This window comes from Typopeltis vanoorti, chromosome 14 (genome assembly GCF_054136105.1).
Source record: "Typopeltis vanoorti isolate ZY-2024b chromosome 14, IOZ_Tvanoo_1.0, whole genome shotgun sequence".
Lineage (NCBI taxonomy): Eukaryota > Metazoa > Arthropoda > Arachnida > Uropygi > Thelyphonidae > Typopeltis > Typopeltis vanoorti.
Genome location: NC_143562.1, coordinates 52,698,722 through 52,726,252, shown reverse-complemented (window position 1 = coordinate 52,726,252; position 27,531 = coordinate 52,698,722). Strand labels below are relative to the sequence as shown.

The 27,531-nt window shown below is 34.8% G+C and overlaps 1 protein-coding gene across 2 annotated transcripts in view; it reads right to left on the bottom strand.

Moving 5' to 3' along the window:
- The window catches only part of LOC150099478 (general vesicular transport factor p115-like), a 354,365-nt gene that overhangs the window by 84,539 nt on the left and 242,295 nt on the right, over positions 1 to 27,531 (bottom strand). For both annotated transcript variants that reach the window (XM_090403647.1, XM_090403648.1), the window contains exons 14-15: positions 20,765 to 20,886; positions 11,782 to 11,963 (exon numbers count right to left, since the gene is read on the bottom strand). In XM_090403647.1, the coding sequence (XP_090259773.1) occupies positions 11,782 to 11,963; positions 20,765 to 20,886 (304 nt within the window). The remainder of the gene's footprint in view (positions 1 to 11,781; positions 11,964 to 20,764; positions 20,887 to 27,531) is intronic.

The following is a 27,531-nucleotide window of genomic DNA, read 5'->3' as shown; positions in this document are numbered from 1 at the left end:
TCATAAAGGAGGTGACAGATCTCAATTATCAAATTACAGGCCAATCTGTGTATCAGGTGCTGAGGTTAAAATGTTGGAGATGTTAGTGAGAACCAGGATTAAGAATTGGGTTGACAACAGTAAAGGAAGGCCATGTTTTTGTAATCCTCTTGCTTATTATAATAAGGTGACAGCTGCATTGAATGAGGGATATGGATACACAGTGGTTATACATAGATTTTGCAAATCTATGATTGGATATTAGACTAGCGTATTAGATTGGAGATTAGTTATGAGATAGATATCAACAAGTTGTGTATGGTGGAGCAATATTCTGGAACAGGAAAGTCACTAGTGGTATGCATCAGGAATCTGTTTTAGGACCATTGCTGTTTAATTTGTATGTTAATAAAACTGAGGAAGATCTGAATGGGGATATTCAGCTGTTTGTAGATGATGCAAAGCTAGAAAGAACTATGAGGAGTACAACAAATGTCATAGTGCCTTACAAGACTTGAATTGACTGAGTTGAATGGGAATGGGAGTGGAAATACCAGTTCAATGTGGCAAAAATGTAAGGTTTTAGGATTTGGAAAACAAAGATGAGATGTAGAATTTACTCTTGGAGGGAATATATTGTAGGAGGTGGAAGAAATAAGAAATCTTGGGGAGAGATGGCAGATAAGGATCTAAAATTTAGAGGAAATATTGCCTAAATTGTGAGGACAACACAACGAAGTCTATCAATGATGTAGAGGACATTGACCTGCAGATGTAAGGAGATTCTGGTTCCATTCTATAAAGCTCTGATTAGGTCATATATGGACTACTGTGCACAGATTTGGTTACTTGGTTTTCAAAGGATGAGATATTAGAAATAGTCTCCCGAGGCATTTGGCTAAGGTAGTTTCTGGTCTCTGGAATGTTGAGTATGAAGAAAGGTTGAGAATATGCAATTTATGGAATCTAGTGTATAGGATAAAGAGGGATGATATGATAGAGACATACAAGTAAGTAAGGGGTTGTTATGGGATTAATATTGAAGAGGTTTTTCATAAACTAGTGGGAGATGGGTGAAGAACATGAGACCAACCCTGGAATTTGTATAAGGAGGGTGTGAGCAAGGGATTCAGAAGCAGGTTTTTTTGCATTGAGAGATGTGAATGATTGAAATGCATTGCCTGAGAGTGTGTGTTGTCTGCAGAAAATTTGAAGTTATTTAAGGTATGATGAGCTGCATGTATGATAAAGGGACCTTCACGATAAGTCTTGGACTCCATGGGAATCTTGGGATAATAATAATAAAAAAATTCGAACTGAAAACCTTATACAGCCATCACAGAAACCTGTTTATTACAATGAAAAAATTTATTATAATGAAATTTCATTACAATGTAATTCTAATGAAAATTCACTATAATAAACTATTTCTGTGATATCTGAGTTTGCTGTAGTGAGGGTTGATGATATTATTAAATTGACATAATTACTAGTTTTACTATCAACAATTTTCTTTCAAATTCAAAAGTCTAACATTCTCAGATCTTAAACTTCAGTCTTCTAAGGCATTAAAATATGGCCTGAACAAAGTTTGTTCTTCCCCAAGCTTCTCTCCTACAATTTTTTCCCCCTTCTAAGTATATCTGTATAAATCTCACCCGGGACACAGTAGAGAAATTCTTCTGTAGTCACATTTAGTTTTACTTTCCTTTTTAGAAATGAACACTATAAGGGTGCTACTCCAATCGTCTGGAATTAGACCTTCTATATTATGTTATCTCACTTTAATAATTTTGCAAAATAATTTTTCCAGACATTCAGAATATTATCTTCAACTTTTATATCACCAATATCTCTGATACTCACTCCTCAATTCCTAAAATTTCTAATAGATTGCCGCCAGAACATTTTGCCATTTTCATGATATTTATTTTCTATTTTCTTTCCAAAGTATTTCCATAACTCTTGTTTAGCTACTTTGACACAAAGCTTAGCATTTGTACATTTTTCTTATATTTACATGCTGTCTTACTTGCTTGGAACTTCCTATGTGATTTCTTCTTTTCCAGTACTGCCTCTTTAACTTCTTGGAGTTCATCATAAAGTTCTGATGTTTTCTATTCTTGCAGTCAACTTCACTACTTACTCCTCTAGCTGAATCAATCTGTGCTTTCTTCAGATTTTGCTACCAGATCTCTGGATTTGGTTTTTGTTTTCAAACTTTTTCATCACTTTTGTGTTCAATAATATTTGCATATTTCAGTCTATAGTTCATCTCTAAAATCTGCTTGACTTTAATTATTTTTAAAACTTTCTTAAACATTTTTCTTTTTGATATGATGATGATATGTATCCTGCCCAAAATTAATGGTGATCACTTCCTATTTCAAATCCCATGTCTACTCTAATATCCTGAACCAGCCTGAAGATATCATTATAAACAATACAATAACCAATAAGACTTTTTTTTGCATGTTCTCTCCACATGAATTTATATGTAATACACATTGTTGCCCTCATAATTAACAGACCATGTCTTGAACAGAAATCCAGCAAACCCCTACAATTATTATTAGCATTGCATTCTTACTTGGAATTTTTTGTGATTCATAAGCTTGTGATTCATTTCCTACTCTGTTAAGTCTCCAATAAGAACCAGCTTTTCTTTGTCTGATGTCCTCTAATTGACTCAAATATTTCCTCTGTTTCTTCAACTAATTTGTACCTTCAGAGGGATTACAAGGCACTACTGCATTTTCTAATTTTCCATTTTGAAATATGCTCATGTCACTATATTTGAAACTGCCTACCATTCAATTTTTCATTTCATATCATTCATGATTACTACTGCCTGAATCAATCATCTTTATAGTTTTTTTTTTTTTTTTTTTAGAAGTATATCACCTGTTTAGTCCTTTTCATCTTGGTAACATCAATTATGCCAATATGCTATTCCTATAATTCATCTGCTAGATCCACCTCTTTTCCATTAATACTTCTTATGATGACGATGATGGTGTCCATCTTCAATTCTGTTCAGTTTAAGAATGTTCTTGGCAGCTGATTTATCAATGTCATTCTTATTCATTGATCAAGAAAGCATGTAGCTTGTTTAATAGGGTGATATCCTTAGCCTTCATGACATTTTAATGTTGTATCTTTATACTATATGTGTGGTAATGAGTCAACATAGAAAATGGTTTTAATCATAATTTGGTTAAGCATGAGAAATTTTCTTTTGGATTTATTAGTGGATCATCGTTCTTTATAAATATATACAATCATCAACAAGTTTCACCAGCTTAAGTCTGTCTGGCTTCTTCAGGACAAGAAATAAGTACACTAACGTTAAATGCTAAAATAAGAATGAAGTAACAGCAATTAAATTAAAATTGAAATGATGCGTAACATCAAGAGCATGGAGCGTGGAATCTTAGTCATTGTTTGTTGATCGCGTTTTATAGTGTTTTGTGAAGTCGAGTTCTGCTAAACATAGTGAATTTATTAAGCTTTTCCAAATGTCTTTTAGTATCATGCCTTGATTTCTGTTGAGATTGTCTCCTGTCCAGAGTACCACTGCAGCTTCTTTAAAGTTTCTACATCTGAAATCTTCTTCAATGTATGGCATGGAGCTTTTGTTGCAATCAGTGGTGTGGTTCGAAATCGAGAAATGATAGGCTAATCCTGAGGTATCTGTTCTGTTGTTGCTGACATCCCCTATATGTTCTTTTATTCGGATTTCTAGGCTTTGTGATGTTTGGCCTATATAATTCAGTCCACAGGAACATGGGATGTTATATACACCTGAGTACTTGAAGAAGGCGATGCTGTCCTTAGGCGATCTTAACACGTGTCGTGAAGTTTGAATAGGTTTGAAGGCAACCCTAATGTTGAAAGACCTCATGATTTTTTGCTATTTTTGTTGAAACTGAGCTGGTGTAAGGTATGACAATGGACGATGTATACTGTGTGACTGGAGGTTGTCGCTGTGAGTTGTTTCTATTGAGAATCTTTTGGATTATATTTTTTGGATAACCATTTCTGACTAGAGTTTGAGATATGAGTGAGAGTTCATCAAGCAGATCTTTTTCTTCTGTGATGATATTTGTTGCTCTATTTTTAAGCATACGTATAATGCTAAGTTTTTGTGCATGATGGTGAGTAGATTTAAAGTGAAGATAACATCCAGTGTCTGTAGGTTTGTGGTATTGTGGACTTGATTTGTCCATTCTCTTGTTTTTTTATTGATGCATCCAGAAAAGGTAATTGATTGTTATTTTCCAACTCTAATGTGAACTTGATTTTTTGGTGGAAAGAATTTATTTTTTTGAAGGAACTCATGTAAGGCATTTTCTGTGTCTTTCCAAATAATGAAGACATCGTCCACATATCTCCACCAGACTAATGGTTTCAGATTTACTTTGGATAGGATGTCAGCTTCTAGTTTTTCCATGAACAGATCTGTGCCAGAAAAGGTAATTGATTGTTATTTTCCAACTCTAATGTGAACTTGATTTTTTGGTGGAAAGAATTTATTTTTTTGAAGGAACTCATGTAAGGCATTTTCTGTGTCTTTCCAAATAATGAAGACATCGTCCACATATCTCCACCAGACTAATGGTTTCAGATTTACTTTGGATAGGATGTCAGCTTCTAGTTTTTCCATGAACAGATCTGTGCAAGGTGGTGACAAGGGACTGCCCATGGCTAAGCCATCAAATTGTTCATACATTATATTATTTACTTTAAAGTAGTTTGATTTGAGACAATGGCGGAAAAGCTGAGCAATGTGGTATAGATAGAGATTTTCTATGATCTTAATCACTTCTTCAACTGGTACATTCATGAATAATGACACTACGTCTAGGCTTGCAAGTATGTCTATATTTGAGATGTTGATACCTTTTAATCTTTCACTGAAATGCTTAGAATTCTTTATAAAAGAGTCTGATTTCTTTATCTTCTCTTTCAACAGACCGGCTAGGTGTTTGGCTAGTAGGTATGTTGGAGAATTTCACCGTCCACGATTGGGCGGAGCGAAACTCCAACTTAATGAACTTTTGGTACACCATATAAGCGTGGTGGTAAAGGATGTAGAGATTTTAGATTTCGCTGTAATTCCAGAGGCCATCTAGTCATATTACATATTAAGAAATTGGTCTCTTTGTGGTTTTTCATGGTTGATGCATGAAGAAGATTTCAGATGTAGAAACTTTAAAGAAGCTGCAGTCGTACTCCAGACAGGAGACAATCTCAACAGAAATCAAGGCATGATACTAAAAGATATTTGGAAAAGCTAAATAAATTCACTATGTTTAGCAGAAGTCAACTTCGCAAAAAACTATAAAACGCGATCGACAAACAATGACTAAGATTCCATGCTCTTGATGTTACGCGTCATTTCAATTTTAATTTAACTGTTGTTACTTCATTTTTTTTTAGCATTTAACGTTAGTGTACTCATTTCTTGTCCCGAAGAAGCCAGACAGAAGTAAGCTGGCGAAACTTATTGACGATTGTATATATTCAGGAGCGACTCATCTATAGGAGCCAGGCCCACCTATATTTGTATAACTCCAATAATTGTAATTTTAAAAAATTTGTTTCTTGTAATTATTATTTTTTGATCTATTTCCAACATGTTTATTGTTTAATAAAAACATTACTGTAGTATTTTGTGGCAATATTGTATAATGCGACTTAGTACGGTCTCTGGGGCCAACCATGGCTGCCCCTATTTTATAGGTGTAGAACACAGGGCATATATGAGGCACACACGTGCACCAGCGATTGGGTTTGTTTACCAGGTGCAACGCTTATCTTGAGGCCAGTTTAGTCTGGCCCAGTCACTGTGTTATACATACATACATAGCACACGATTCTTTGATTGTGAAGCACGTGCACTAGCAATCGTGCTTGTTTAGCGTGCACAACGCTTATTTTGGGGCCCGTTTAGTCTGGCCCAATCACTGCGTTTGTACATAAATAGCGAGAGATTCTTTCATTGTCTTATTATTTATTCTCATTGTTGATCTGTTTTATTGTTTTTAGTGTGTTTAATCATTGTTGTCATTTTTTGTTACAATTTATTTTAAAGTTTAAATTTTTATTACGTCCATAAACAATACATTTTAACTATGAACAAAGATAGTTTATTGGGAAAACGTTTCTCGTTATTAAGTCTAGAAGAAAAATTGGAAATCAAAAGACTTGGCGCATACCAACTAAGAGATGTGCGTATTACTCAACAAGATGGTAAAAAAACAAGAACATTTTATGTAACCTGGTTTGAAAAGAAATCATGGCTTAGTGTGAGTGATGAAAAAAAATCTTTGTTCTGTTTTTATTGTGTTTTGTTCGAAAGCTTATTTAATAAAAATATTTACTTACTTATATTAACTCTTATAATAAAAATTAATAGCTCAATGCACCAGTGTCTGACTAAACATTATTGCAATAGAAATAGTAACTAAAAAATCAATAATAAAACCCACTATATAAATATAAAAAAATTAAGTTGTTTTTGGCCCCTGGCCTCACCTGTTTCTATTGTCACCCGCCACCACTGTATATATTTATAAAGAACTATGGTCCACTAATAAATCCAAAAGAAAATTTCTCATACTTAGTGTAAAGGGAGCAAATATTAACAGTTACAATGCATAATTTGGTTGATTAAGTTTCAAATTGAAAGCTTGTTTAAAGTGAATTTTCAATTAGGCAGCCTGTGTTGTTCAAGTGGAAGTGACATGTACATCTACAGTGCTAGGCCGCAGTAGGAAAGAGCGTTTTAAGTTCATTTCTAGTTGTTGACTACAGGAACTTTTAAGTCTTTTTCCAACCAGTTTCAAAGTTAGTAGATCTCTTGCAAAGGCAAACAGGGTTTTTCTCCCAAAAATTCATGTTTTTTGTCCCATAAACTCAAGAAAATTGACCATAGAATCCACACTATTTTCAGACAGTAAACATAGTGTTAACCACTCGATGCCATGTATAACACTGGCCAACAAAAAAAAAATTTTTTTTCTGCTGATTATGATCTGACAATTGTTTTTTACTAATTTGGGTGCGCTGATTTCAAATATCAAACCCATTTTTCTCTATCATGTCAGGTTTTTCCTCTATGGCATTTTCTTTTTGCTAATTTGTAAGTTTTTGATAGTTTTAAGGAGGCAGTACTATTTAGAGGATCAAAAAAATCGATTTTTTAATATTATTTTCTGAAAGTATGTACTTTTAAAAATCTATTCCTCACTTTTTATCAAGAAATTCGAAAAATTCCCGAAGATATAGCCTATTATTCAAAGCGGTGCGCAGATCAGAATTGGAGCACTCACCGCTCTCGCTTGTTAGTAAACTAATAAATGCGTAAGAACCTGCAATGGCACGTACTGGTGCTTTGAATGCAAGAGAGCCGATAACCAACCTAATGCATTTAGGTGATGAAAAGTAAGCAATGACAACTGCCTAAAACAAATGAATGCTATATGTGTCATAGCCAAAGAACAATCGAAATCAGTCAATTGTTAATCGATCGTGAAAGTATGATAAGCGCTTATAACGTTTCAATAAAGTCTCTGGTTTTTTTTGTCTTGTTAATTGCATGTTAGTCAGCAGTGAAGAAAATACATCATGTCTACTACTTGAAAATGTGTCAATAGTGTAGATTCCTTCTGCTACATTTGTGGCAGCTTTACTGTTCCCAGTCAAAGGACAAATATCACTGATTTCGTTAAGAAAGTGTCCTTTGCATAGTTGAAGTAAAACTTGCAGATCAGGACAATTCATGGGCTCCAAATAAAGTGTGTAAGTCATGTGTAGAAAATTTATGACAGTGGAGCAAGGGAAAATGCCAAAAATTAGCTTTTGGCATTCCAATGATTTGGTGTGAACCGAAAAATCACGTAGATGATTGCTATTTTTGTTTAGTTCAGACTTCTGGTTATAATAAGAAGAATAAGAAAAAAATTGTGTATCCAAATCTTGACTCAGCAATTCGGCCAGTTGCTCATTCCAATGAAATAGCCGTGCCAATTTATAAAGGACTTCCTTTGAATTGTTAGCTTCAAGATTAAATGAAAAAACTTACTGGAGCAAGATCCAAAGATAAATAACTTTTTATCGTAGCAGGGAAAGTAATCTTGTACAATATTTTAAACACGAGTGTAGGTTTGTTTACTGTAACAATGTGTCAGGTTTACTAACTGAAATGAGTGTTGTACAATATCATCCAAATGAGTGGCGTTTATTTATCGACAGTTCAAGCAGAAGTCTCAAGTGTGTCTTACTACACAATGGGAATGTATATGGCTCAATTCCTATTGGCTATTCAGTCCACTTAAAGGAAACATATGAGGACCTTAAAAAGGTTCTGAAGTTATTAAAATATACAGACCATAACAGGATCATGTGTGTGGATCTTGTTTACTAACTGAAATGAGTGTTGTACAATATCATCCAAATGAGTGGTGTTTATTTATCGACAGTTCAAGCAGAAGTCTCAAGTGTGTCTTACTACACAATGGGAATGTATATGGCTCAATTCCTATTGGCTATTCAGTCCACTTAAAGGAAACATATGAGGACATTAAAAAGGTTCTGAAGTTATTAAAATATACAGACCATAACAGGATCATGTGTGTGGATCTTAAAATGGTGAACTTTTTACTTGGCTTTCAAAGAGGATATACAAAGTTTCCGTGTTTTCTATGCTTCTGGGATAGTCAAGCTGGAAACCAACACTGGAGTCAGAAACATTGGCCTCTTAGAATATCCTTAAATGTTGGAGAACAGAATGTTATAAATCAACCTTTAATTGACAGAGAAAAAATCATTTTTCCACCTCTACACATCAAACTAGGTCTTATGAAGCAGTATGTTATAGCTTTAGATTTACAAGGTGACTGTTTCCAATACATATGTGAAAAATTTCCACGACTTAGTTATGAAAAAATTAAAGCCAGTGTATTTGATGGACCACAAATTAGAACTTTAATGAGAGACCCAAATTTCATCAACTCTATGAACGAAATTGAGAAAGAGGCCTGGACTTCATTTACGATGGTTGCGAATAATTTTCTTGGAAACAAAAAAGCATGCAATTACAAAGATCTAGTGGAAACAATGCTTGAAAATTTCCAGCGCCTAGGTTGCAACATGAGCATAAAGCTTCATTTCCTATACAGTCATCTTGATAGATTTCCCGAGAATTTAAGTGCTGTAAGCGATGAACAAGGTGAAAGATTTCATCAAAACTTAAAAACTATGGAAGATCGGTACCAAGGAAGATGGGATTCTCACATGATGGCCGACTACTGTTTGAGTATTCAAAGGGATTGCCAAAACAGAACACACAGCAGAAATTGCTACAAACAAAAATTTATTCCCTGAAACTCATGTGTAAGTAAAATTGTTATTTTTTAATAAATATTCTTGTAATTTTTAATGAATATTGTTAAGTAGTTATGTATCTAATTATCGGCCTCTCTCGCATTCAAAGCGCCAGTACGTGCTGTTGCAGGTTCTTACACATTTATTCGTTTACTAACAAGCGAGAGCGGTGAGCGCTCCGATTCTGATCTGCGCACCGCTTTGAATAATAGGCTATATCTTCGGGAATTTTTCGAATTTCTTGATAAAAAGTGAGGAACAGATTTTTAGAAGTACATACTTTCAGAAAATAATATTAAAAAATCGATTTTTTTGATCCTCTAAATAGTACTGCCTCCTTAAAACTATCAAAAACTTACAAATTAGCAAAAAGAAAATGCTATCGAGGAAAACCTGATGTGATAGAGAAAAATGGGTTTGATATTTGAAATCAGCGCACCCAAATTAGTAAAAAACTAGTCTCAAAAAATTGTGTTGGACTGTGTAATTAGTGATAGTTTTGGGGCAGCTACCTCTGATTGGACACTGAAGGGTCCAAAAGTTACAAAGGGCTAAAACATGTTCACATACTCCCTACAGGAGAATGAAAGGCATTAGCAGATTTTTATTTTTATTTTAAGTTTCAACTTGCCACACCATCCTTATTTATTTCGTACCTGGGTCAATACCAGATAACAAAATACACCATGGAAAGGTTAGAAGTGGACAACAAATCACATGTCTCAGTCAGTTCTCTGCATTCCTTACCAGCTATGCGGAAGTCTTTTAGTTATCAAACTTTGATCCATAAGTTATTCCTCAGAAAATAAGCCTATTCACTTTTAATATTAAAAGTATTTACTGGCATATGAAGGTGCACAGTACATATTATATTGATGTATAATATATATCAGGCCATTTTATTAGCCACGCCCAACTAATGCATGCCCTTTAGCCTCAAAACATCAACTAGTTGGCACAAGGATGTGTAAAATGCTGAAAGTGTTCCACAGAGATGTGGGCCCAATAAACTCGATCACATCTAGCTGTCTCAGATTAGACTGGTTTTTCTATTTGCATGGGGTTCCCCCCTGTTCCTCCACTTCCCTTAGGATTGGTTGAGCCCTCTTACTGAGGGATTAAGTAAGTATTTTATGACTGTAGATCCGTGTGTGTGTGTGTGTGTGTGTTCACGGGCCAGTCTGCATGTTCTGAGGGATGAAAAACCCAAGTTTCCAAGTTAAAAAACCCTCTACCTTCGTATGAGATTGGCTAACTCACCTTTAGTTGAAAGAGACCAGATAAAGGTTCCTCACATCATGGATGAGAATAGAACCCAGGTCTTTCCAACCAAAGGGCTTTGTCTATACTGACTGAGCTACGGAGGCTCTAAGACTGTAGTAAGTCCCTATTTTATTGCTTATTCTACCTCATCCTACAGATGGCGAAATGGACTGAGAAATGATGCAGCATGTACTAAATGCTCATAGTGTTACCTGATAGAATGAGTTAACTGATTCATGCTGCTGCCATCACACCATGGCCCATACTTCAGCATGGAAGAATTGAGGATTTGGCATTTCACTATCCCAAGAAAACAGTGTTAGTTTCTATGTCCACAGCACTCATAACTTTGCATTTTGCTGTGCTATCCGTTGCTACATCCTACCCATGACAAGGTGTTCAAACATACTGTGCTACCATTCTTCTTTCACATCAGCAGGACTGCTATTGAATGGAACAGTGCTACTGCACTGTTGTATCAAAAAGCTCACAGTTTGGTACTGTGAGTGAAGGTTTCCTTGATAATGCCAACAACACATCTGGAGCAAACATTATACTGTAAAAATTAACTATCATTGCCTAGATCCTGCAGTAAACTATTTGCATGTACACACTCACTTCATATTGTCTGCAGGATATATGCCGAGGAAGTGAATTTCATGATGACTGTACCAATAAACTAGACAATCAGGATACACAGTACATATTAATTAACATAGAAAGTGCATATAAATATATAATATATGCAATATGTATATTAATTTAAATACCCATAAAAGCATATTAGCAGTGCTTGGATGCACTGCTAATATGCTAATTAGACTGACAAAACTGAAGTGTCTGAAATTTATAATTAGAATTTCAGTTCTTCCTCTAAACATATTGATAAAATTAAGTAATGTTTAATTATTACCTGGCTGTCAAAAGTATTTTAAAAAAATGAACGTCCTTAATACAGTTTCCTGAAAAAAAAATTCTAGATCATTATATTTAAAAATAAATTTTTTGAAGTGTAGCATTCTGTAGCATACTTAGCAGTTTCTTATTTATGAGAATCTCACCCACACAACTATAACATGTGATACTGTGAGTAACAATATAGTATAATTTGATTACATGATTAGTAATCTAAAGAGAGCGCATGGTTACCTTCTAAAGAATTGAAGAGTCTACAGAACTCATAATCAAAAAGAACTTCATTAGGACTTGAATAACTAAGTTGAGGTCTTTGGCACACTTTACCATAAGTATCATGCTTAGCAATTAACTGCATTTTATCTAAAAAGTTTTGAAGTCCCACTCTCTTGTTAATTAACTGACGAATGTCATCCCTAAAAACAAAAAACAAAAAAAAATAAATAAATAAAACTGTAGGAATGGTAGTATTTAAAAATTTATTATTATAACCAGTTGCCAAACTAGCACCTGCACTAATTAATAAATAAATAAATAAATAAAAACTGAAAAATCTGAAAGTGGTAATGCAGTGACTTATATATATATATATATAACTAAACATTCTGTCATTAGTACCTTGACATTACATTACTTTTATTAGTGTACTTTTTCAGGATTAATTTGTGCTGAAAGCAGTGCTTAAAAAAAGTCCTTGGTTCTCTTTAAAGGCCTGAGAGAAGCCTGGTATATCCATAATATTTCTGGCTTCTGTCTGTTGGAAGAAATAATCTTAAAAACTTCAAGCTTGTTGAATTAATTAACTGTTTTAGAATGAAGGATAAAATATCCATATTTTCCAACAAAGAAGGTCACCTAGTATTTGTGCCATGAAACCAAAGATTTTAAAAATGATAATGAAAAAAACAGTTAGTATGAGTCAATACAAAGGCAGAGCAAGCACCCCATGCTATCAAGTTTAGCATTTCAGTTTCTTAAAACAAATGCTAGTTTATATGAGTGTTCAGAAAATACACTATCTGATCAAAAGTATCCAGACACCTATTAGAAACTGTAATCACACTTTCCCTGTGACACACTTTCCAGTAGTGGACATTAATACAGGGTGGATCTACTCTTTGCTTCTATGGCAGCTCTAACTCTGATGGGGAGACTTTCTACCAGGAATGTCTCTGGAGGAATGGAAGCCCATTCTTCCTGAAGAGCTGTAGCCAGAGCAGTTTGTGATGTGGGTCATTGGGGTCTGGATCGGCATTCTAATTCATCCCAAAGGTGTTCTATAGGATTCAGGTCAGAGCTCTAGGCCGGCCAGTCCATTTCTGGAATGTTATTGTCCACAAACCATTCCTTCAAAGACCTTGCTTTATGGCAGGTAGCACTGTCATACTGATACAGACAATAGTCATCACTGTATTGATCTTCTACCATAGACAGTATGCAACTGGTCAAAATGTTCTTGTATCCTTCTGCATTTAGATTTCCATGTAGTGTTATGAGAGGGCCAAGTCTATTCCATGAAAAACATCCCCACACTGTAATGCCACCCCCCTCCAAATTTCACTGTTGGCACTACACATGCTTACAGGAATCGTTCTCCAGGCATCTGCCACATCCAGACCCTCCCATCAGAATGACACATGGTAAAGCGTGATTCATCACTCCAAATCACACGTTTCCAGTTGTCCACTGTCCAGTGGCATCACTCTTTACAACACTGCAGGTGTCGCTTAGCATTCACAGGAGAAATGTTTGGTTCATGGGTTGCTGCTCAACCATGATGGAACCCCATTCCTTTTAACTCTTGATGCACAGTCATGCTGCTGGCTGGACAGTTACTACCACTGCAGAACTCCTGGGTGATTGTTTCACTCGATGTCTGGCGATTTTCACGAACCACCTTCTTCAACGCTCAATGGTCCCTGTCTGTCATTAAATGCAGCCTACCCGACCATGGTTTTGTTGTGGTTGTGCCTTCACGTTTCCACTTTAAAAGCACGTCACCAACTGTTGACTTGGGCAACTTGAGGAGGGTTGAAATGTCTCTGACAGATTTCTTACTTATGTGGCAACCAATAACTAAACTAGTCCACATTTGAAGTCACTGAGCTCCCTTGACCTACCCATTCTGCTCGTACTACTTATCACTGAACAACACACAGCTCCATGCCTCCTGGTAAGTGAGGTTGTAGCGACATCTAGACGTCACTTTATGAATTACAGAGGAATGTCCAGATATTCTTTGATCAGATAGTGGAGATGTAATGTGTTCTCCTTTAATATTTGCATTCCCAAATTGACCTTCAAAACAACATAATATTTGAATTACCAAACTGATGAATTTAAAACAACAATTTTGATTTCCAATCATCAGTAAACCAAGCAGCTAGAAACAGTAATTCCCAGTGAGGAGGAGAAAAATCACCATTGTTTTCAGGATTGTGCTATTTCATCATAATTATCTCTTATTTATTAATTTTTCCACATGCATATGTTAAGTGCAAGCTGGCAACCTACTTATTTTGCTGTCCACTGGCTGAATATGTAGGAAGTTTGTGTGTGTGTGTGTGTGTGTGTGCGAGAGATGAATGTATGTTCACTCTTATTGTAATGCCATCCATAAAAGGTTGGACAATTGGCATAGTAAGCTCTATCACTTAAGGATTTTTTTAGATAATCTGGAAACCTGATCTAGAAACCAATGCTGCTTCAAGTTTCCAATATGCAGAGTTTAGTCTCACAATGGGCAGCAAATTAATTAGTCATCATCAAATTCTTCATATGTATCTGCAAGGGATGTGCAGGATACTATGATAGTACTGCTACGTGATAAAGTACTATCATAATTTGCTATTTGTCATGGCTCTAATATTGTCAGATCTTATCTTTTGTTCTACTAAGGCACGTCTAACTACATCAATCAACCTAAATCTTGGTCTTCCTCTGGATCTTTTCCCTGAGATCTTTATTGATGCCTAACCATTCCTCCAATTCTGTTTAAGTGATCAAACCTGAGATTAGGTCGGCTCACATATTCTTGAATGTAAACAAGATCAAGTTCATGCCAAATGAGGATATGTTACTAATGTCATCAGTAAGCTCCCCTAATTTTTCTCTAACTATCATATCTGCTGTCTCTCTATGATCATCCATGTATTTTTTTATAAACCAAATCTGAGATCCAAAAATTAAAATTAGTTTGAACACTTATATACTGCTAGTGTATATAAGTCCCACTGAAGAGACCTCAATAAAGGTTGAAATCAGTCTGGGTAGTGGCCCTTCCCATAATGCATTGCATTTACATGCCTGAAAGGGGGTGTGCTTTGTATTATGGGATACATACTAAGGCAAGTGATATGAAGTCATTAGCCTCTAGCTCAAAACATGAATATATTTTATGCACAAAACTTTTTGTTTACTTGGGAAAAGAATTAAAACCAAGTATATAAAATTTCTTGGTATCTTTAATGTATATTACATGACCAAGGTAAAAAACTTTCCACACACACACACACACACACACACACACACACACACACACACACACACACACACACACACACACACACTCTCTCTCTCTCTCTCTCTCTCTCTCTCCTAATATGGAATGAGTCACCATGGAAGAAGTAGACCCAAACCCAGACCCTCTCCCACAATGGGAGAGGCTTTCACCCAGCAGTGGATAAGATAAAAGCTGAATATCACATATGCCTTATATACTGCTAGCATTTAGTTTGGGCTAATTTCTCTCATATTTCATATAAATTTATTCTAATGACTTCTCGCCATACCAGTTTTGCTTACATATTTAATTTTTTTACCACATGGGCTAAAAATGCACCTAAATAGCTGAAATATTTTACTTATTGTATAGATTCAGAATGCAGTGCGGTGTCAATGTAGTGTACATCTGGTGTGAAGTGGAGGCTAATGAAATGAAATATATGGTGGGTGCTGTTACAGACTTGGCGGGTCAGTTGCATGGGATGAAGAAATGCATCATCAATTTAGCCTTATGGGTACCAAATGAATGATCATTATAAAAAAAAAAATAAATAAATCAGCTAACGCCTTTTATTCCCTTATAGGGAGTAGGCGAGGCCTTTTAACCCCATCTAGCTTTTGGAGACTGAGTGGGCAGTTCAATCTCCACAGGTAGTAGCCAATCAGAGATAGCTGGCCCATGTCTATCACTAATTATAGCAGCCACCGATGAAGAGGCTGGCAAACAAGTGCTGCCATCTCTTGCTACCTAACCCTAACAAGATATGTTACTGTCTGACATAATGTGGGTACTACGGTCGATTTTCTTGAGTTTACAGGATGAAAAACCTGAGTTTCCGGGAGGGAAAAACCTGTTTGCCCATGCCAGAGATCGACTAACTCGGGAATCGGTTGAAGAAAGGCTTAGAAAAAGTTCCTCCAGTCGGAGACTAGACTTGAACTTAAGTCTGACTTCAAGCGACCAAGCGCAGAGGACACAAGCGCCACTTCCACTGAGCTACATAGGCCTTGATATCAACCCATATGCTAAAGGAATGTCTAGCCGAATTGACTAGGTCTTTCACATGTTTGTATAATGATCATTATGGGTAATTTTTCCAAAAACACTGATTAGGTAGATGCTCTTGATAAGAAAGAGGAATTTATTGAATTGTTGTGAGACAACTTTCTCAAGCAGCATGTGAAAGAAGGAACTTGAAGTCAAAGAGTGTTGGATTTGCTCATTGCATCAGATGGGGGGGGGGCTCTGTTAATAACATGGCTATTTTACCACCAGATGACAGTGATCAAGCTGTGCTTCTCGGGAGTATCTAATTGTATTGATGCTCCAATTAGAATGGGTTACATGTTGAACTACAAAGCTGGAAATTATGATCAACTTAGAAGAATACTATCTTTGGTCCCATGGTATCAGTTACTGAATGGGAAAAATATCAGTAATGATGGGAATCTTTGAAAAAGTGCTTAAATGAGGCGGAAACTGAATGTACTCCTAGTGTTTGAAGAATAAATAAGTTGGGAACTTAAATGAATGTGCAACCTTATTAAGCAAGAGATCCACAAGAAGAAGAAGAATACATGGAAAGAATATTCTGAAAATAAGAACAAGAGAAGTTATGAAATACATAAAGTTCAGGCCAGAAAACTAACGAGTATTGTGTGGAAAGCTAAATCGGAGTATGAAGAGAAATTGGCCATGCAATTTTTAGGCAATCCAAAAGAATTGTATCGTTATGCCACATGCAAAAGAAAGCATGAATGTGAAAGAATAACTTTATTGAATGCAGATGGCACTCTAGTGTCGGAAACTAATGTGACTGTTCAATTAATGGGTGCTCACTTTGCTAAGATATATCTACCAGGTGTGTAACATGGTGCACAATGCTACTGCTACATTGGACGAAGAGTTAGAGGTTCATGAAAATGAGGCTGAAGAGTAGTTGCATAACCTGGATAAGAATTTGCCAATAGGGACAGATGAAATATCAGCCCATATGCTAAAGGAATGTCCAGCCGAATTGACTAGGTCTTTCACATGTTTGTATAACTTGAGTCTCAGCTTGGGAATGATACCACAAGAATGGAAAGAATGCATGATACTTCCATTGTACAAAGGTAGTGCAAAAACTAATGTGTCTAACTACTGGCATATCAGTATCTCTGGTGTGACAGTGAAGATTTTAGAGAAGCTGGTAAGAACTCACACAGAAATGGGTAGACAAACAAGCTATATTCTGTAAGGAGCAGCATGGGTTTACTAAAGGAAGGTCATGTTTTAGCGATTTGCTCATATTTTATAATAATGTTACAGTCAGTTGGATAAAGGGAATGGATATGCTATGATAATGTTGGATTTTTCTAAGGCATTTGATAGGATACCACACTGGTATCCTATTGATATTTTTGATATCAGACAGATATCAAAAAGTGGTATACAGTGGGTGTGAATCTGCCAGATTTAAGGTGACTAATGGTGTACCTCAGGGTCATTATTGTTCAATCGATACATTAATGACATCAGGTAGGGACTAACATCAGATGTGCAGCTGTTTGCCGATGATGCGAATATAGGCAGGGTAATCAGGGATGCTACTGATATTCAGTATTTACAAAATGATTTGAATAGGCTGGAAGGTTGGGCAAATGAAAATGGCTGTCAGTTTAATGTTAGTAAGTGTAAAGTTATGCAATTTGATGTGATGAGATTTCCAGTGGCATATTATATTAGCATGGCTATGCTACAAGAAACTGAGGAGGCAAGGGGTCTTGGTGTATTGGTGGATAGAAATTTGAAGTTCAAAGGTCAAATAACAAAAGTTGCAAATACAACTGGAGGATGTTGGAATTTTTTCCCACTTGGTTAGACTATAATAAATATAGTTTAATCCTTTATTCAAGTGTAAGCAAACAAAGCTTGAGCCTGAAGTATCTTCGATACTAAGACAAGTAGTGATGAGAGCTTGGTCCATCTTTACCACGAGTTGCCTCAGTCCCTCCCAGACATGTATAATGCTATGCATTAAGGGAAGGGCCACTACCCAGACCTTTATTGGGTTCTCATCGGTGGGAGCCAGACCTGGAGGTGGTGATACTAAGGTGGAAGCAATGGAGAAGTCATATTTACCTATACAAGTTGCCAAAAAGATCTCTTTCTCTAAATCCAGTGTAATTTAATAATAAGGTGAGACACCTTTTGGTAACTCGTATAGGTATTGAAAGTTTATTTTTCACTTGGTTAGAGTATAATAAAATTAGTTTAATCCTTTTTCTAAGTGTGAGCAAACAAAGTTTGCACCTGAAAGTATCTTCAGGACTGGGGTAAGGTGGTACAACACCAGGGCAACTCGTTGCAAAGGCAGAGCAAGCTACCAACACTCCTATCTCAGTATCTCCTATAATGCAAAACACATTTCCTTGCAGATATGTCTAATGTTATGCATTAAGGGAAGGGCCACTACCCAGACTAGTTTCGACCTTTATTGAGGCCTCTTCAGTGGGAGCCAGGCCCAAGTGGAGATACCAGGCAGAAGCATTAGCAGGTCATCTCTACCTATAGGAGTTGCCAAATGGTTTGCCACCCTTTTTTAATAAATCACTCTGGATTTAGAGAAAGATGTTAAAAGTTTATATTTTTTTTATTTATTGTTTTAATACTAATATTAGAAAAACTTTTACTTTTTTTTAGCAGTCTTTACAATGTGGTTCATGTAGACCAAAATGTAAACAAACTGCATTATAATCTCTACCCACAATACTGTAGAACATAAAACAACAGACAATCATAAGTGCTGCTGATATGCTGCACTTGTTTTGTTTACAAATTAAAGATGCTAGGAAATTATATTCTTGGTTTAATCCTTCATCCAAGTGTAAGTAAACAAAAAGTTACTCATGGATAAAGGATTAAACCAAGATAATAATTTCTTGGCATTTTTAATTTGTAGTATAACCAAGTGGAAAAACTTTCAAAATTGTTTTCTTTATGTTTTGGATTTTTTGCTGTTGATTTTGAAAGTTTGGTTAATTTCAATCTTTGTAAATAGAGGAAACATAAAATGAGGCCTTCCTGTATAGACTACGTATTGCTCTATCTAATGTTGTCTTTACCCCATATAATTATAGCATTTTTATATGCTTCCCCCCCCCCCCCTTGTTATACACCTTTTCTGGATCTTTGTTACCCAGCTTATTCTTCTCCAAGTCTCTCATTCACAATTTTTGTTAGCCTCTTTGCAAGTATGTTTGCATAAATCTTACATGGAACATTTAGTAGGGAAAATTCTCTACTAAGTGTTCTAAATGTAAAGCTTAATCTCACATTAAGCTTTATTTCTCATTTTTATGGATGAAAGTTATATTCTAATCATCTGGAATTTGACCTTCAGACCATGCCTTCACTGTAAAACTTTTATATCTCTATATTTGAGCATTTCTCAGATATCTACTCCAGCTGTTTATTGATATTACACAGAGAAAGCAAAGATAATTTCATTTATTCATGTTTCTGGTGTCTGATAGCTTTTCTACCGCAAGTATTATATGTACTCCTAACTACATTCTCTTCAATAATTGCTATCTGTTCTGTTGCTGCTTGTTTAATTTAGCAATCTTTCAAAGTAATTACTCTGCAATGTGAAGATTGCAGACATGCAGAATATCTTTATCATATCACCTTTATTATCTTTGACTCCTCTACAGTACTCTTTATTTGATTTTTAAGCTTTCCCAACAACCTCCAGAACATTTTTCAGCTTTATGACATTTATCTTGATTAGTGGCAGGGTAGACTATGACTAATCAACTTAGTCCTGCATGAGAAAAGACTTAAAAAGCTTCTGATGTAACAAATGAAATTTCAACTAATTCTCTTTTCTGCACAAGTGACACACAGTAAAAAACGTTCATCCCTGAAGATTCTTGGCAATGATGGTACATTTTCTATCTCAAATTGAGCATGCTCTATTTCTGATTTAATTATTATGGTTTAATGGGATACTGTGCACTAAGTTGAAATCTGACAGTTGATTGTTTAGCCAAAGTAAACCATGATAAATAAGCAAATATTACTCAGTGTGTAAATGGTATGTGCTCAAAGATTGGTTTACATGCTTTGCAGAGCGGAAAACTTGAGGTTCTAGGGGTTACTTTTATACTACCAAAATCTGAAAGAAATATGTTTATGTACAGAAAATTAAACCTGTAAATTTGTAGGGATCAGAGAAATAGCCTGCTATAATGAAAGTATAATACAGTTGACTCCAGTATACAGAGTCAAAGAGTCAACTATAGACTCTCAGAGTGTAGGGAATATAGAATAGGAATGATTTGTTATAGTAAATAGTCTGGTAAATTTCCTTTAGAACAACACTGTCTATGTATCTCTGGTTAGGACACTTTGACAGTTTTTAAGTGAAGAGGGGATCTATAATGCTGTTTACTATAGTAAGTCAACTGTATAGTAATTTTTTTTTTTTTTTTTTTTTTTAGAATACTAATGTTATGGGCCTTTAGCAAGATATTGGAATTTCTAGTTGTTATTACTTAGATAACAAATGATGTCACAGTGAGAGTTGGCTGCATTACACAACAACTGAGCTCATTACTGTGATGGAGACAAAATATTGAACATAGTAAGGGATATATTATTACATTTCTTTTAGAATGCTTGTGTTTTTTCCTTTTATATGTCTGGGCATGGAAAGTTTGTACCAACCTTGTGAAACTTGGCACAGAATCATCATTAAACTCTACACAGATTCCTAATAAAAAAGCACAGAGTCCTTGAACTAATTCTTCATTCTCATCTCCTTCTGCCAATCCAACTTGGGATGTCAGCTAATAAAATAGTTAAGAATGCAACAAAGTTTTAACTATATATACATTTTATACCAACTATTTATCCTCAGGATTTAGTTCATTTCCATTTAAAAAATAATTTGATTAGTAGTTCATTAAAGTTCTTTAAGGCAAACAGACTTAGAATTTTTAACATCTTTGTGCAAAGGTGAGCCATAGAGTATCTCTTAATGTATGCTTGAAGAAATGAGTTGGATTGTTTAAAATTTACCAAAATATTTGTGTGTTGCAAATTATCAAGCATTTGAAATTTTGAAATTTACTATACATGTGCTTTCTTCTGCTCTTTCTATCAATCAAATCCAAATAGTCATTCACAATCTGTAATAGTGGTGGTCCCTATGCCTATTTTCATATACCACATCTATATATATATATATATATATATATATATATATATATATATATATAGATAGATACTAGAACTAATATATATATATAGTTTATTTAATGCAATAACAGAAGTGCACGTCACTGACTTTGAATATAACATTAAAATACTATACATGTGCTAAAGATTGAGGAAAAAGGAGCTAGTTATTCATGATCTTGATTAAAAACTACTGTAGGAAGTTTCTGCAAGATGAATGTTTGTCATTCCCAGTCACAAAATACCAAAATCATTTCTGTCCCCCCCCATCCACAAATGATCGTAAAGGTATTTTTAGTACTTTAGGTGGGCTAAGGTTTAGATACTTTCCTGGAAACTTTGTTCTTTGTTTTTTAGTACTTTATTTTTAGTATTTTGGGTGGGCAAGGTTTAGATACTTTCCTGGAAACTTTGTTCTAGAGACTAAACATGTAAAATTTTCAAGCTACTTTGTACCTCCAGTAAACAAGGTAGTGGTCTCATACCAGAGGATGAAATTCATCTATCTACTGTCTAAAAATATTCATAAACATGCATGACCATTGTGAGATTCCAATCCTGGAGAAAGGGTACATCATCCATTCAGCCAACCAGGCTGGTAAATGAAATAATTATGATGGCATAACTAACACAGCATTAACTAAACAATAGCAATATTAACTTCGCATTTTTGAAAATTATGGAGACAACTACCATGTTTGAATAAAAACTTTAGTTTAATATAACTAAAATCTACATTCGACGTTTCGACCTTTATGTCAAGGTCATCTTCTGGAGCATAAAACTATACATAGGAAACAAGCTACACTACAATCAAACTGGTTTGTTAAAGATACTGACCAACTGCTACAACAATTGTTGGCCTGACCTCTGGTGAAAAAAAAAATTTATACATCAACGCTAGAGTCCTATTATTAGTGTTATCTGTTGGTTGTAGAAATACATTAGCGCAACACCACGTATCTATTTATATACATATATTAACATCATGATTATACTTGTACATTCCAGCCAGTTGGTATGGAATGGTTTCTAATACTAATTCTAATGCTAAATCTTATATATTAGGTAGGCTGAATGTGTGCAATCCAAATCCTTGGAATTTTCATGTCATCTTTGTTGTTGATATTTGGGTGGTTTATCAGAATTTCACAGACTTCCTTAAATTTCCTTTCATACCAGGGTTTTTGTGTGGTGTAAAGAGCATGTGCTTTTCCAGTTGATTTGGTGTAAGGTGTTGAGCGCGTGGTCTGAGAGGCCTGCTTCACCATAATGGTTATGTTTAATGTGTCTAATGTGTTCTTTCTTGTGTATCGGGATTGTCCGTCCTGTTTCACCAATGTACGGTAAGTTACAGGTGCAGTGGATGCAATAGATTCCAGGATGTGCTAATGGGAGGAGAGGATCCTTAGAGGAGTTGAATATGGTTTTAAGTTTAGTAGGTGGTTTAAAGGTGGCATTGAGGTTATAATGTTGTAGGATTCTGTCGATTTTTTCTCATAAACCTTTAATGTATGGGATGGTTATGGTTTTACTGTAATCTAGATTCGTTTTTGTTGTTGTTTTATGGAGTATTTTATTAATAGTATTTTTGTTATAGCCATTATTTATGAATGTGTCACTGATGATTTTTAGTTCTTGTTTCAGGGCTTGCTGGTTAGAGTAGATTGTTGTAGCTCTGTTTTTAAGGGTGTTAATGACTCCATATTTTTGTGATGGGTGGTGGTATGAATTAGCATGTATGTATTGGCCAGTGTGTGTCGGTAGACCGTGAAGGATAGACTGCCTGAAGGAAGATGTGTGACTAGTGTGTCTAGAAACGGGAGCGAATTTTGATTTTCAATTTCGATGGTAAATTGTATGCGTTCGTGTTGTTTGTTCAGGTGGCTAAGGAATGTGTTTAGCATTTGAAAAGAAAGGAACAATATTAACTTTCTTCTAGAGTGAAAATAGTTATGTTTCAAAAATACAAATGAAAAATAAAGTTATGTTAGAGATAATAAGTTTGACATAAAAACCATCAAGTTTTGTAGAATTATTACTGTTTAGAGCAAAAAGAAATAAATTACAACCTTTTGATGCTGGGCAATCATTTTGTTTCTTTGCAATTTGTTTTGTTATAAGATCAGAAGATGAATTTCATGTATATCAAATTCAACTTCTGATCTTTAGTTATTTGTATTATAAACAGTCAAATAACATAAACAATGGTGGATTGCAATAAATAGCAAAATAAGAAAACTGCTTGTTACTAATTAGATTTAATAAAGGTAAGTAATAAGTCTATGAAGTCTAATTTACATTACATAAATCAATTGTGTACATTGTTGTACTAATTTGTCTCTTTCACAGTAGTATGTGAATAGGAGTTAAAACCCTGTTATCTTTGTCCAAGAATGTCCTACTTAATCCCATGAAAAAGCATATAAAAGTCTTTCCATTACAGATTGAATTTAAACAAAGGCTTCTTTCTCCAGCAAGTGATGAATGGCAAAGCAGTGAAGATACAGTATGGTCAAAATAATAATAATAAAATAAATAATATATATATATATATATATATATATATATATATATATACTGAATTGAAGAGCAGAGGATTTTAGGGCAGTATTGTTCTTAATATGTGAAATATAAAGGAAGTAATAACATATACAAACTCATGGTCAGTATGTGCACCATATGATCAAAACATTTTTCTACTGTCACTAGACAATGCCAAATATTTATTGGATGTTTAACAATCTATGCTACCAAAAAAAGAATTTTTCAATAGAAAAATATTGGAAGTATTATAACATATACTACAATACATGTTGGATGTGGTCTTTCAGCTGAATGCCATAAATAAGGCACTAGGGTGTAGAAGACATATTTTCTTTTGGTCTGCTCCATAAATAAATAAACAGATAATATGCTACTTTGGAAATAAAGCACTACCACTCAATCCTCTGTATGAGCAAAAATAATGCTCCATAATGAAAACTTTCTTCAATAATGCTTATAGCCAATGTCCTCCAAAACTGGTGGCACAACAAAAATGACATTACAACATCATAACACACTCTGACTGCAAGCAACCAGCAAGCACAATGCTGCCACATCATCATCATAGTTTATTTACAATATGATACAATGTGAAAAGAGAAAAGAGATTTATATTAAAAATTAAATATTGCAAATTATGGTCTTCCAAGTCTTTCTATCTTGAGCTAACTGGCAGATGCCAGATGGAGTTGCAGTTTTTTGACTATATTGACAAGTGGTTCTTGCTTAGCCAGATTTAGCACAGCAGAGTTAGTGACACGGTCGATCCAAGTATCAGTCTGAGACATAAGGTTCCAAAGGAGTTAATTAGATCTGTAGTTTTTTTGGTGCTTATTGTACAGGTTTGAGAACCATACAAGAAGATGGATCTACTGGTTGCATGGTATAGTCTTAATTTTGTCTTTAATGATATTAATGATGCTTTCCAGATGGGGTGGAGTTTGCTATGGAAGACTAGAGCCAACTGTTTACATTTTCTAATATCATTTTCTGTATTGCTGATGTATGATCCAAGGTATTGAAAGTCCATTACGCTTTCTAAGAGTTTATTGTTGATGTGAAGTATAAAGCCTTCACAACCTACTGAGAATACTTTGGACTTTTGGATGTTGATCTGCAGACCAATAAGTTTAGCCTGTGCCTCTAGTAGACTGAGATGTTTTGTGCATCTATTGGTTCTGTATCAACAAGTACAACATCGTCAGCAAAGCTAAGATTAGTTATTTGCATGGTGTGGGTGGATGTTCTAATGTTAAAACCAAGATCTTCTGTGTTGATGGTCCATAAGATGTAGTTCAAGCATATTAAAAACAAATAGGTGCTAGTATCACCTTGCAGGACTCCTGTTGTCAGCAGAAAGGATTCAGGCGTGTCTGTTTTAAAGATTACTATACTGTAATCTTTATTAAGACGCTGAGATTGCTTGTATGAGTTTTGAGGATACACCATAGAAGCTGAGTATTTTAAACATTGCTTCTTTATTAATGGAGTCAAAGGCTTTTTTGAAGTCTATAAAGGTTAAAATGAGTGGTAAGTTTTTATCACGTGAACATTCTATGATTCTTCTGATGAAATGTATCTGTTCTGCTGTGCATAATTTTTTTAGAAATCCAACTTGGTTTTTTCTTAAAAGTGATATTAAGTAAGGTTGTATTCTATTGAGTATCATCCTATTGTAGACTTTAACTGTGGTTGATAGCAAAGTAATACCTCTGTAGTGATCCATTCTATTAAGACTGCCCTTTATGGGTATAGGGAAATAAGGCCATTGTTGAGGTATTATTCCAGTGTTTAAAGTTTGATTCATTATGGCAAGGAGATTGGAATATGTATTATACCCAGCATTTTTGAAAGCTTCTGCTCTGATTCCATCAATCCCTGGGGAATTTCCTTCTTTGGTTTGATCTATTGCTATTTTTAGTTCCTTTTCTGTGAAGTCCTCACAATTTATTGGTAGAGTGGCAGTTAGATGCAGGTCTTTGCATCTAACTGCCACATTAACAATAACATTCAGCTGACTTGACTTGACAACATTCAGTAATTCTTGAAAGTAGATTCTCCATTCTTTCATCAAGTTCAGATTTACTGATAGCTGTCTACCGTTTTTGTCTATTTCCACTTCTTTTTGTTTTGTGGTGACATATAATTTATCATTTGAAAAGTGTTTCTAGTATCCCCAGTTTTATTATAATTTTCATTGTTGAAAATTATTGATTTTCTTTGTCTCTGATCATTAGTTCATTGACCTTGTTATTTAAAATGTCTATTTTATCTTTATTTATTTCATTCTTGTTTAAGCGGTAGAGTTTTCTTGCTTTATTTCTTTCATCTATATATTTTTCAGTTTCAGTGATAATCCATTTTTTCGAGTCTTTTTTGTTGCTATTTCCAAGAATTTTGTTCGATGTTATGTTTATTGCTTCAATGATACCTTTATACTATTCATTAACTGGATTTTATCTTTAAGGATGTTTTCCATATAGTCTTCTAATGTGCTGTGGAAAGATGCTACAATTTGTGGGTTATAGAGTTTGTCCCAGTTGTATTGTTTCTTTTTAGGCGTGTTATTTTTAGAGGCTTTTAGTGAAAGTTTAATGCGGGCACTGATTATTCTGTGGTCAGAGTTTAGTTCAACCATATTATATGCTCGACAGTTCCTGATTAATCTGATACACTTTCCATTGATTAGGATGTTTCCTTTTGGATGGGAAAATTTGGTTTGGGTGATTACCATGTTATGGCTATTGCAGAAGTTCATAAGAGAATGTCCATTGTTATTTGTGGTTTCATGATAAGTATATTTACCCATGTTTTTAGTAGTATTGGCAATGTCTTTACCAATTTGGGCATTAAAATCGCCACCAATGAGTGTGACGTTGTGAATTGGGATGTTCATGACAGTTTCAGAAAGATCTTTATAATAGGTGTCTGTCTTCTAGTGGAGCACATTCTGTAGGAGCATATGTGGATATTACCATCAGTTTGGGGTTGGTATTTATAGTTATGAGAAGAATTCTTTCAGATACTTTTTCAATTGATATTACTTTTCTGCTAGTTCCTTCTTGAGCATTATTCCAATCCCTCCAGTACCACCACTGTTTGCTGAGTTATAAATAAATCTCCATTTTTTGTAAGCTGATGATGTTTCATTCACTTCATGATTGTTAGTTCTCCATCTATATTCTTGTATACATATAATGTCTATGTTGACTTTTTAATGTCCTCTAAGTAGCTCAAAACATTTTCTAGTTTTCTTGAGTGTCCGTATGTTATATGTTGAGAAGATGAGATTAGATTTCCATAATTTAATTTGATCACACTTTCTTGTACTTTTATTCAACCAAGAACTTCCTGGAAGGCTTTGATCCTTGGTACGCATAGTAACTGTATCAGCAGTTGAAGCACAAGTCTGTGTGGAAGTAGCTGATATTATCTCGTTTCCTTTCGTAATCATTTAATATCCGTATATTGAGTGAGTGGCCCTAATATGTTTTACCAGTCACATTAGCCTACTAGGAATTTATCCAGTGTTTCCCGAGGGGCACCACGAGGAGGTGTGACTTGGTTTTTACCCCCCCCCCCTTCAGCATATATATAATGTATTTTTGAGGGAGGGTGGAAGGGGAAAGATTTGATGATTAACTTTTGAAATTAGACAAACAGCATCTGGGTTAAAAGAAATTAATCAGATAAGGAAACTTTTTTTT